Below are 12,734 nucleotides of genomic sequence, written 5' to 3' on the forward strand. Positions count from 1 at the left end.
AGGGGTGGAGGATAGGCAGGGGTGAGGTAGGGAAGAGCATCAGCCACCGGCCTTTCTTCACAGGACTGCCAGAAGGAGCCCTGGCCGTGGAGTGGGGAAGGGCCTAGCAGCCAGCCAAGCAGCCGTACCTTTCAGTCCTAGCTCTCCAGGAAGGCCAGAAAAACCTGGAATTCCTTGGTCTCCCTTAGGCCCTTTAGGTCCAGGAATTCCAGGGAAGCCAGGGTCTCCGGTGTTGCCTTGATTCGAGGATGGCCCAGTGGGACCTGGAGGTCCAGGGGGGCCTGGGCGGCCTAGGGATAAGATCGGAAGAGGGGCGAGGGGCAGGTGAGCAGGTAGTAGCCACTGCTGAAGGCCTGGGGACTGACAGGACTCCAAAGCCCCTTCCCAGGACAGAGAATGTTCCCTCACCATCTGTGGGGTCCTAGTGCCCAGACTTTCCCAAACCATTTCAGCAAAATGCACCCGGCTGAAGTCCCCTGTGTCCCCGCTCGGGGAGGGATGTGAAGCCAAACACGCCCATGTATGTCCAGCAACAGGGACTTGGCTGTGCTGTATACATGACTTCCCCAAATGTCAGACAAGAGGTGGTGGCTAGCCCTCTTTTGGGCTTCCTGTCTTTACCTCGTTCTCCATCTAGGCCTGGTCGCCCAGGGTCACCAGGCTGTCCTGCTATGAGTGAGGGCAAGGAGATGCCTGGGGCACCGGGGAGACCAGCAGGGCCCTGGAGACCTGGGAAACCTGCAAGAATAAATAAAAGGGGCTGGATAGGCTCTGTGTGCCCGGAAGATGGCCAGGCTCGCTCAGAGAAAATGGAAGCTCACACAGAGAAAATGGAAGCAGTTAGGTAGGAGCCAGACCAGAGAACGCCAGCAGAGGGCTCTTCTCCCCTAATCCTTCCTTCCCAGAAAGCAAACAACTGAAGAGGGCTCAGAGCTGGAGCTGCATTTTATTGGAAAGTTCTAGCTCCCTTACCTCAGTGGTAATGGAAATATTTTAGGCCAATTTCTCCCCCACCAGAAAGAAAAGAAGGCATGACTGAGCACCTGGACTTTTAAGTTTCCAAAGTGATTTTAAACCTACTGTCTGTGTCAAAAAACACCTCTTAAGTTAGCCAGTTATGTCTGATGCTGCACAAAGGTTATAGAATGTAGGCCACAGGCCCCAGCCAGTCAGAACAGACACCAGGCCAATTAGAATGGAGGCAGCAAGAGTGTGGTGCCTCTGTGTCTTCTAGGGCTATCTTCTGCAATTTCTAGGCAAACTGGAAAACAATCTTTTATAGGTCATTCATGATATGAGCCAAGTGATTGCTTAATTGCCTATGGAACAAATGTCTCTGTACTAAATCCCTCCTCCCTTTTGGCCAAAGAGAATAACCACTTATTACAATAGATACTGAATACTCATTTGCTCTAATTTTAATACTGCCTTACATGTTTTCTGTTTGTGGAACTATTTCTATTGTAATATGTTCGAAACCAAAACTTTCATCTGATCACAGAAGATTTATTTAATGTTCACATATCAAATACATAGATGGTCATCTTGATGGGAAAACACAAATGTAGGTGTTGATATTATTCATGTAGCATGGAAGATATGTATTAATTACTTTGGGATAGTCTAGAAGATATTCAAATGAAGATAAATGGATTCAAACTGGTTGATAAACTGTTCTGGTGGTTGAGATTCTTAATTTTTGTTTGCGACAAGAAAATCCAAAAATGTTAATATCGAATTTTATCTTCTGTGACAAGAAAAATGCAAAAATATGCTGAATTTCTCCTATTAATCTAAGATATGGTAAATCCATGAAAATTTATTAAAATGATGGTAGATTCAGGCATTTTTAAACAGCTCATTAATTAATTGAATCTTGAAATTTAGACAAGGAAAAAATAAATTTTGAGAAAAGTCTCTCTAGGTCTCTTAGGTCCGGGAAAACACACACACACACACACACACACACACACACACACACACAAAGAAAACTAGTAGCTAAGCCATATGGTGGTACTCATAGCATTGTTACTTCTGGCTTGGTGAGCCTTTGAAATATTTTTCTTTATCCCCAGGGTAAAAATCTGAAAAGAAAGACATATTGTATACTTTTTTTCTGAAAATACAGCTCTACACATATATTATGTATATAGATATATAGCTTATATATATGTAAACTGAAATTATGCTACCTAATAAACAAGACACCACATGTGTAATAGAGTAGGCAGTGGTGGGCAGTACACAGATTATAAAAGTTCCCATGGCAGTTTTTGGAGACTGTTTTTCCCTTTAACTGTTTCTTGATTTTATAATTACACTTACGTGTTATTAAACCTGAAATAAAGGCACTACTGACTTTAAGTACTGCAAAAAGCTCATGCATTTCTTTAAGAATAAAACACTTTAAATGAGCAGATGAAAATGCAAAACAGCCCATTTTTCCAACTCAGTCCAGTGTCAAAGCCTTGAAAAAACAAAATATATAAATGCAGCCTCTACATATTTAGTGCAAATATGAAAACAGATAGTATCACTGAAAGTTATTTAGATAACAGTATTGTAATGAGAGGGATTGTTCTATGAAGTTTTTTTTACTGGTTAGTTTGTTTGAGATAGGGTCTTTCTCTGTTGCCCAGGCTGGTGTGCACTGAGGTGGTCAGGGCTCACTGCAACCTCAACCTCCCAGGCTCAAGTGATCCTCCCACCTCAGCCTCCTGAGTAGCTGGGATTACACGCACACAACACTATGCCCTGCTAATTTTTGTATTTTTTGTAGAAACGGGGTTTTATCATGTTACTCAGGCTGGTCTCCAACTCCTGGGCTCAAGCAATCTGACTGCCATGGCCTCCCAAAGTGCTAGGATTACAGGTGTGAGCCACTGCACCCAACCACTCTTACGATGTTTTCTTAGGAGTAAACCATCATATTGCACTGACTCCCACTGTCAAATCAAAGATAGGTTTCTGTGTGTGTGTGTGGGTGGGGGGGTGGTATGATATTTCTGTGTTCTTTTTAAAGAAATTGTTTTAATTAGATATTGAGAAGACATGACATAATATTTATAACATTATGCAAAGAATAATTCAGATACAATGAACGCTTGTGTTTCAACCACTCAACTTAAGATGTCACTTGGTTTGAATTTCCTTGTGTGCCCTCCACCCTCTTCCTTCCCTCACTCTCAGAGGCAATCACTCCTGAATTTTGTTCATCATCCTCTTCCTTTTTCTTCAGTTTGACCATATATATCTCTAAACAATGTATTGGTTGGTTTTGCTTATTTTTGAACATTTATTGACAGAATCATACCGAATGTATTCCTCTGTGACATGTTTGCTTTTGCTTAGTGCTATGTTGCTGAAATGCATCCTTCTTGACCTGTGCTATTTACTACATGTGTAATTATGATTTTATTATCTCAGATAGCTAAAGAAAATGAATAATCTAATGACCGTCAAGATTTGAAAACAAAAGAAAATGTCCCTGTGCTTTTATCCAGTTCCCTCTTCCTTATATCCTATGAAAGAAGACAGTCTCTGGGCAGGCTTGGACCCTGCTTTGAGCCCTTCCTCTGGAGAAGCTGCTGGCTTTCAGAAAAGAACAGCTTGGTCCAGATCAAAGGGAAGAAGAAACACAGAAACAGCAGATGCGTCAATTTAAAATGCAGCAGGAAATGAATATATGAATATAGTCCCTGGGAAACATACACACAGTATACAAACATGCACATAAACAAAATGTAGTGAGACCTCAAGCCCCAGAGCAAAGAGAAACAGGAAATTTTGCAAATATGATTTCCCCAGGTAACATGCAATAACATTCTTAAGTATATACTATGTGCCAGGCACTGAGCTTTTGTATATCTTACCTCACTTCTCATTGATTCCTCAAAAAACCTATGAGGTAGGTTCTGTTATTATGTTCATTTTATAGAAAAGGAAAACTAAGGGCTCATTTGGGATTGAGGAACAAGTAACTTCCTTGTTTAAAGTCATATAGCTAGTGAGAGGTATAGCTTGAATTTGAACCCAGCTAGTCTGATTTCAGAGCCCATACTCTTAACCACGATGCTATGCTGAATTCATTTCCTGGTTAACATGGAGTGGAATGTACAAAGGTTTTTGGAACTTTCCTGAGGAAAAGTTGAAGAACACAAGTCATTCTTACTTTCTGAGAGGTGGGGAAAGGGAGACTCAGAAAGGGACTTCAGGCCATGTGATGAGTCAGGGGCCGAGATTAGGGTAGAACCTGCTTTCTAGTAAACCCAACAAATTCTAGTTCAGGGTATGCTGTGGTTCTGTCCGGTGGAGACTTGTATCATCTTAGTCTTGGGATCCTTCCAGCAGCCACACTGTCTTCCCAGGGCCCTGGGAGTGCCACCCACACTGGACACTGAGGAAATGCCAGCCAACCTCTCACTAAATGGACCAGCCCTGTCCCTCAGGACCAATCATTCCAAGCTGTGACCAAGCATGCCAGAGAGGCTTGAGGTTAGTAAGGAGGAGCAGAAGGGAATCTGGAGGCTAAAATGGACTTGGTGAACTGTGCCCTGACAGTCTTCACTGGAAAATGCTAAGCACAGCCTATCCTCTCCTTCTCAGCAGTCATTCCCACTGGGTTGTGAGACTCCCAGAGATGTGAAGACACTCACAGCCCAACCCTGTGAGCCACATGGCCCTGCTGTACCCTAAACCTGACTCCCCCAGGAAGGCCTCGCTTAGCCTCCGCAAGACCTGACTTGGACTCACCTCGATCACCTTTTTGCCCTCTCAGGCCCGGCTTCCCTGGAGCTCCGATGCCAATTCCTGGATATCCTTTTTCTCCTTTGGGTCCAGGGAGACCAGCAGGCCCAGGCACACCAGTGATACTAGGTCCTAGGAGGAGATGCAGGGGTAGGGAGCAGACCTCAGTGGAGGTGGGGCCTTCCTGCCTAGCTCACTTGACTGTGGCCTGAGAAGCCTGACTGACAGATACCAGAGGCAGAGTACTGAAGTAACAAGAAAGAAAGTTAATTTGAATAGAAGAAAAAACCCCGTACTCTTTCTTCTCCATATCAAGGGACCTGAAATTGGAGGTTGATAAGGAGAGCTAGGAGTCCAAGGATATGGGATACACCACAGTCGAGAATTCATGGCCAGCCCTTGCCAAGCTTCTGGAAGAGCTGATGCCCTCCTCTTCACCCTGAGGGAGGTGGAGTTCCTAACCTGGAGTGCCATGGGTACCCTTGGTGCCCGGAAGCCCATTCAGTCCATGTAAACCAGGAAATCCAGGGAAGCCTGAGGGGAGAGAATGTCAAAAATGGCTCCAGCAACTCTGAATCATGAAGCATTAGCAAGAGGTAGCTACCTGCCCCCAAAGGCATTGCAAGGTCCTTATTTTAAAGTCCTGGCCTTTTCTGAGGCATTTACTTAATGCCCTAGGGGAGAAGAAAACACTCCCAACCTATACCCTACACCATAGGTTCTCACGACTCTTATCAGAGACCAATACAGCTTTGGGAGTCAGACGGCAGCTCATTAGGTATCCTGAAGAACTCAGAGTAGCAATGTTAAGACCTTGAGTTGTTAGCTCCCAGAGACTGGTTCCAGAAACTCACTGCCCAATTTCTAAGTCAGAGAAAGACTACATATGCCAGGGCAATTGCCTTCCTTGCTAGCTCTTCTCTTCATGGATCCCATATTCTTCTCTTCCCACTCATGCTTGCCTGCCTTCATTACTCTTCATCTACCTTTCCCATGATTCCTCATGTCCAATGACTCCTGTAGGCATGGCTTAACCCTAGCTAGTATCTTCTAAGATAAAGTAGTTGGTGTCCTTCATTGAGGGAAAGGCTTTTCCCCACTGCCTGCTCCCAAATACACGTACCTTTGGGTCCTATTAATCCGGGGGGTCCTAGGGGCCCAATTGCCCCTTGATGACCAGAAGAGCCTGGAAGTCCTGGTTCTCCTCTCATGCCGGCAACCCCTGGAAACCCTAAATGTGAAACCAAGGCAGAAGTTCAGAATGGGGCATGGCTTGAAGCTAATCCAAACTCTTTCAGAATAAGGTTATCATGTGGCATGGTACCTGGAGCTCCATGAAGGCCAACATCTCCAGAAACACCAACTTTTCCATCTTCACCTTTGTTTCCAGGGAAGCCTATATTGCCTATTGGTCCATCTCTTCCTTTTGTGCCTATAAAATCAAGAAAAATGCTGAGTGATTAGGCCATATTTCTAGCAGTGTATTCCTCCATGGGAAAGAGTAGATTCTGAATTGCTGAAGGAGCTAGACCCAATGAAGAAACTCTAAAAAAGATAGTGGCGGCTGTTTTCACATTAGAAAGGTGCCCCACAATTGAGAAGCAAGTAAATTTGTTATGAGTATCCCTTCAGAAGTGGCAGCAATGAGTGGAAATGTTCAAGAAGGACAGTGTAGATAACAACTTCTAAACTAAGGGGATGTAGGCCATTATCCCAAAGGTCTTTGCCAGCCTATGAGTCTTGAAGGAAGAGTAGGCTGATTTGTTTGGGGAATTGACAGGTAGGAAATTTCTGCACTAGAGAGAAGTTGCAGAACTTGGGGTTGACCTCCAAAATTCCTTCTAATCCTCAGTTTTGTGGAGTCTGTGAGGCAAACAAGACAAAAATATAGCAACCTTACCTTTAAAACCAGATTCACCAGGTTGTCCCTTCGGTCCTGGGCTACCGGAAATTTCAAGTGTCTGGCCGTTGTCTCCTGAGGATTCCAATACATTGTTTAAATGGCCAGGAGAAGCTATAGCTCATTTTGCACTACTGAGATCTTTTGAACGCATTTTTTTTTTTTCAGATTCAGTGTAGCCAGAGGAGCTCCTTGATAAAATTATCTATTGGGTAAAAAGTGATGAACCACCATCCACGAGCTGGGATGCTGCTACCAGACTACTGGCATGAAATGCTGCTACATACAGCATATCTCCATTGGGAAACACATCACTAGGCTCAGTATGGGCAGAGAAGATGGTAGGCAGGGCCCTCAAACATCACCAGAACGGAACAGTGATGCCAGCAAGAATGGGAAATTTTCCTGCCTAGTGGGCTGGGTTTATCAGGGGAAGAGACTGGAGCCGAAGTTCTCCTCGCTGCTAAGTCTGGAAAGCAGATGGGCAAAACCACAAAGCCAAAGGACATCCTTTTCCTTGGATCCATGAAAGCCACAGAGAGAGAGATCTTGCTAAGTACCACTGTTTGTTGCATTGTCTGTGAGGAGCAAGGACTGCAGAAGGGGTTTGGCCAAAGGGAAAATGTAAATTAATTCACTTTCCCCTAAACAGTCTCTCTGCTACCCCTCGCAAGAGACCCTTGGGCCAGCCAGGTGCAGTGGCTCATGCCTGTAATCCCAGCACTTTGGGAGGTTGAGGCGGGCAGACCACAAGGTCAGGAGTTTGAGACCAGCCAGACCAACATGGTGAAACCCGTCTCTACCAAAAATACAAAAATTAGCCGGGCATGGTGGTGAGTGCCTGCAATCCCAGCTACTCAGGAAGCTGAGGCAGGAGAATCGCTTGAACCCAGGAGGCAGAGGCCGCAGTGAGCCGAGATTGCGCCACTGTACTCCAGCCTAGGTGACAGAGCGAGACTCTGCCAAAAAAAAAAAAAGAGAGAGAGAGAGACCCTTGGGCCTGCTAGAAATCTACCTTGCTCTAGAAGAACACATTAAAAGAAAAAAAAAATGCTCCTTACCTTTCAGGCCTGGGAGACCAGATGTTCCTGGGAGTCCAGACGACCCTCTGATACCTTGTGAACCCTTCAAAGCAACATGGGAATCATCATTTCTGCCCAGAGCTCAGGGCTGCCCACCCTCTTACTCCCTCACCCCTCACTGAGCCACTGCCTGAGAGATGTCTATCATGTATTCTGTGGCAAAGGTGAACTGTGGGCTGGAAGTGGGGATGTTACATCCTGCAAACAGGAAGGTGATGAACAAAGGGCAGAGCACATACTTAGGGTTTGTAGGGGAAGGATTTGATCCCACTGCTTATCAAAATGGGAACCTTAGGAAGACAAAGTGTGGCCATTCTAGCGAGTCTCTTAGAAAATGCAGAACATGACAGTTAGGCCAGGCACTCTATGGACTCAACACACAGTTGGCTACCACTGTCCTTGCCAAAGCTCTGGAGCCATTATGCATAGGAAGAAGTTCTGCTTCACCGTGCAGGGTTAGCCCTCCGCCCCAGGTTTCACAGGGAACACAAGGTCTTTCTGCCACCAGGTAGCAGGCGGTATGTGTGCGGGTGCTGGAGTCTGAATTTGGGCAAATGTTACCATTTTCAGAGGACAAGCTGCCTTCACTGGCTAATGTCCAACACACTATCTGAGTCTGGGAAGTGGCCATGTCAGCTGCCATCAGCAAAGTTCTTTTCTTGATATCTGCTATGGTTTTGGTGCATTTTGAGATGTACCCAGTATCCAGTAAAGATTTATGCCGCTTAGTGCTTTGGGTAAGAGGCTGAGTACTGGGCTGGGTCACTGTGTGCACTGGACCACTACCCAGGACACCCCTCCATTGTGGCTGCTTCCTTGCCCGGCTTCATCAGGCACATTGCCATATCTTCTAATTCTGAGCCTCTGTTCATGCTGGGACTTCTCCCAGAATGCATTCCTACTTTGTTTTCATCCCCCTAGAATGTAAATAGTCAGGACTACCCAGTCTAGAACTATTTCTTTTCAATTGCTTCAGGTGTGTGTGTGTGTGTGTGTGTGTGCACGCGCGCGCACACCATGTTGTCTCCACCAGATGGACTGACACTTTTGAAGTTCAGGGACTTTGCCCGCAAGGAGCACAGGTGTTCTGTGATTCAATTCATTGAGACCCTTTGATAAAGCTGCTATTTATGCAGAGCCGGCTGTGTGCCAGACACAATGTTAAGAGCTTTACATGTGTCATGTCACTTAACCCTCCCTACTGTCTGAAGGCTATTTAAATATTATTCTCAATTTTTACAGATGAGGAAAGTGAGGTTTAGGTTAAGGTAAACAGTGTGCACAAGATCACAGAGCTAATGAGCAATGGAGCTGAGGTGCAAATGCAGGTTGGTCTCATTGCTAAGCCACCTCTTCCACCTTGCCTTGTAAGAGCCCAGATAAGCTGGACTTGATTCTTTACTAGTTGTTGCACCTTGTGGAGCTTCAAAGACCTTTCTAGCAAAACATCAAGAAGTTTTTACGAATTCTTACAATGTGTCAGGCTTAACATGAAATGCTGGCAGTGGGGTGCAGAGGAAAAAGCATGTAAGGTAGTTCTTGTTCTCAAGCCCTAACAATCTCATTGAGGAAGTCAGACACACAGAGAAGCAATTAGAATTGATGTCAGCAGTGATAAGTATAGAGTGGCAGCACGGTGGGAGCTCGGGGACTCTTGGAGGAGAAGGTGCCTGGGCTGGGGACTGAAGGCAGGCAGATATTGGATAATTGTAAAGGCAGGAGAAGGCTCTGCCATGTCAGGGAGATGTGACAAAAGAACAGAGGAGGACATGTTCAGGAAAGGGTGGGAAGACCTGTCAAACTCAAGGAGAGAGCTCTTTCTGAGGATGTCCTGGGAGAAGGGGCTGAGAAGGAAGCTGGGATCAGAGAGGTGTGCAGTGAGGGTATATCCCCCTGAGATGGGGGGCCTTTCCTAGTATAAAGACAAAGATCTGGTCACACTTACACTTTCTCCTGGCATTCCTGGGAAACCTGTTATTCCAGAGGACCCCTTCAGGCCAGGTAAGCCCCGGATTCCCATGAAGCCAGGGGGACCTGGCTTTCCACTAACTCCTTTGATAGTGCCTGGGAGGCCAGGAGCTCCAGGCAGGCCTGGTGGCCCAGGTTGACCAGCCTCTCCTTTGTCACCTGTAAAAGAAATAAAAAGACTTGGAAAAAGACACTGGGCAAGAAAAACCCAGCTCACCAAGATTCAGGTGCCCCAGGTCACAGGCCAAGTGTAGGCTCAGGGAGCAGTTAGCTCAGAGGTGAAGGTGAAATGGGAAGAGATGCTTTCACTCTTACGGGGCATTGACAGGGTCGCTTCTGCCATAACACTGGGAAAGCAGCACAGTGCTCAGGCTCCTCCAGGGGTACCACTGCCTGTGGTTGAAAACCTCAGTTCTACAGTGGCAATGACAAATAGCAGTCTCAAAGTCCAGGCAGCCTTCAGGCCCAGGGAAGGCAGCCTTCCTGGACTCCTTGCTGCCAGCCACACTGCTGCTCTGGGGTTGGGGATGGGGGGCTTTACTTCAGGGCCTTTGCTCAGGAAGGAAGCCCAGTTTGGTTATGAAGCCTTTCTTGAGCATTTCTCCTATCCATCCCCTGCCCCAGCACCTCTTGGCCCTGGAAATCCATCAGATCCGGCTGAGCCTTGAGAGCCTTTGTCTCCTTTGAGCCAAAGGTTTGACATTGGACGTCTTGGACCAGGTATTCCGACTGGCCCCGGATTGCCTCTGTCTCCTGCAGGGATGGAGATCAGTGTGAGAAAGAGAGCTTAGATGCAGGGTCAGGCAAAGGCTGACCTTTCACATCATTTCTTCCCATACCACCACAGCCCTGTTTTGGGGCCTTTCCATCTTATTCCCCGCCCCTATTCCCCCAACTTCACATTTCTGTGTATGTCCTCTTCTACAAATCCCAAGTCCGTCAGCAACTTTAGACTCTCCTCAAAACCCTCCTCCACTGGTCTTCTGGGAATGGGCACACATGGCCTCTAACATGCAGTGTGAACTCAGAGGCGATTAAGTCTTTTGGTTTAAAATGACTTAATTCAGAAGCCCAAAATTTTATTATCTTACATAGATTTGGTACAAACCTCAGGAATGACCAAGTCAACAAACAAAATATATATATTGAAAAGCATGGGCAGCAGTTCTAGAATTCAATTCCCCAGCTCACCCTTTTCACCAGGAGTGCCAGCGTGTCCAGATGGTCCCATTTTTCCGGTTGATCCTGGAATTCCCTTTAATCCTCTTGTTCCAGGAATACCAGGCAGACCTGGTATTCCTGGAAAACCTACGAATCCAACAGACCCCTTCTCTCCTGTTGAAAAACAAGAACTTTTATTATTACTCCCATTTTACATACAAGGAAATGAAGGCTCAGAGAGGTTGAGTAACTTGCCCAAAGTCACACAGCAAGGAAGTTGCAGAGAAGGAATTCAAACCCAGGTTTCTCTAATTCCAAAGTCTTAGTCATCACCAAACTCTTATTTATTACATATTGTACTACCTTCCTGAATAAGGACATGGCACTACACAATACAAAGGAAAGAAGTGGGCCCCTCTCAGCTGGGCATGGTGGCTCACACTGTAATCCTAGCACTTTGGGAGGCCAAGGCGGGTGGATCACCTGTGGTCAGGGGTTCCAGACCAGCCTGGCCAACATGGCAAAACCCCATCTCTACTAAAAACACAAAAATTAGCTGGGCATGGTAGCAGGCGCCTATAATCCCAGCTACTTGGGAGGCTGAGGCAGGAGAATCGCTTCAACCTGGGGGGCAGAAGTTGCGGTGAGTCGAGATCATGCCACTTCACTCAAAAGAGCAAAACCCTGTAAAAAAAAAAAAAAAAAAAAAGTGGGCCCCTCTCTTATGATTCACCAAGTTATAGCTCATGTGTGACACAGAAAAAAAAAAAAAAAAAAAAAAAAAAGCCTAGGGCCAGGAGGCAAGGAGATGAGCTTTAGCCTGGTTCTGCTGCTAACCAGTTGTGTGACCTTAAACCACTCACTTTCTCTGGTTTTAAATGGAGATACCACTTTTACAACTACCAATGGCTATCAAGGTATCAACCTTGATAGCCTCCATGCTCTCAGCCTCCATGGTAGGACTATGCAAATGAGTAAACCCAGTGTGGCTGGTACTGCCCAGGGCTTTGCTGACCATGATACTCAGTCTAGTGTTCCACCCAGCAGGCAGTGAGGGTGACTCACCTTGACCAGAGGTCCCCCTTTAGCACTAGCCTTGTCCAACTATCTTGACACAAAAGCCCTGTTCAACTCCCTCCCCATTTCCCATTCCTAGGCAGAGAGGAAGGAGCAAGCTGGGCAGCTGAAATGCTCCTTTTTAGCTTCACTGATCACTTCACTTACCCTTGGGTCCAGAGAGGGCTGGCAACCCAGCGACCCCTGGAGAGCCTGGGCTTCCTTTCAGCCCTATTAGGCCTGGATTTCCAGGAAGGCCTTTTAGCCCTGGCAGCCCTTTCTTTACAATTGATCCAGGAGGGCCTTTCTCGCCTCTTGTTCCTTTCTTTCCAGGATGCCCTGAATCAGCACAGGAGAGAACACAGGACAGCTGTCAAGTGAGGCTCTGGCCAGATCTGGGTCACTGCCTATATCATAGCTTCTGATTGGTTTGGTTTGTTAGGTTTTGTAAATGGCCCTTTAACACCAGCACATGCAAACTGCTAACAGGCAGAGTTCTCAGTTGGCTGAAGTGTTAGTGTCTACTACCCAGAGTGCCACAGCAATGGCTATTACTTCCAGCGTGGCACAGTAGCTGGCAGGGAGAGCAAACCCCTTCTGATTATAACTTTTTGTCCCTTTGTGAATGTGGTTTACACTTTAGCCCCTGAATGGAGCTCTAGGAAGCCAGGGTGGCAAGTAGGCTCCAGTTTCCTGGTACTTCCAGTCTGAATCACACTACAATGGCTGTTTCCTGAGCCAATCGGTGAAGTAGAGGTTAAAGCTGAGCTGTTGTTTCAGCCTCCCAGGGAGCCTTGGATACAGGGCTGCCCTTTTAATCC

General features: G+C 46.3%; 1 protein-coding gene across 5 annotated transcripts in view; it reads right to left on the bottom strand.

The window, feature by feature from the left end:
• Positions 1 to 12,734, bottom strand: part of COL4A6 (collagen type IV alpha 6 chain) — a 292,245-nt gene that overhangs the window by 9,395 nt on the left and 270,116 nt on the right. For 3 of the 5 annotated variants that reach the window (XM_025372175.1, XM_025372176.1, XM_025372174.1), the window contains 12 exons: positions 12,082 to 12,252; positions 10,888 to 11,031; positions 10,324 to 10,449; positions 9,674 to 9,855; positions 7,708 to 7,771; positions 6,647 to 6,721; positions 6,071 to 6,178; positions 5,870 to 5,977; positions 5,209 to 5,280; positions 4,753 to 4,878; positions 622 to 738; positions 129 to 290 (listed from right to left, as the gene is read on the bottom strand). In XM_025372175.1, the coding sequence (XP_025227960.1) occupies positions 129 to 290; positions 622 to 738; positions 4,753 to 4,878; positions 5,209 to 5,280; positions 5,870 to 5,977; positions 6,071 to 6,178; positions 6,647 to 6,721; positions 7,708 to 7,771; positions 9,674 to 9,855; positions 10,324 to 10,449; positions 10,888 to 11,031; positions 12,082 to 12,252 (1,455 nt within the window). The remainder of the gene's footprint in view (positions 1 to 128; positions 291 to 621; positions 739 to 4,752; positions 4,879 to 5,208; positions 5,281 to 5,869; positions 5,978 to 6,070; positions 6,179 to 6,646; positions 6,722 to 7,707; positions 7,772 to 9,673; positions 9,856 to 10,323; positions 10,450 to 10,887; positions 11,032 to 12,081; positions 12,253 to 12,734) is intronic. The other 2 variants (XM_025372178.1, XM_025372177.1) reach the window with 1 other exon arrangement.

This window comes from Theropithecus gelada, chromosome X, assembly GCF_003255815.1.
Source record: "Theropithecus gelada isolate Dixy chromosome X, Tgel_1.0, whole genome shotgun sequence".
NCBI lineage: Eukaryota > Metazoa > Chordata > Mammalia > Primates > Cercopithecidae > Theropithecus > Theropithecus gelada.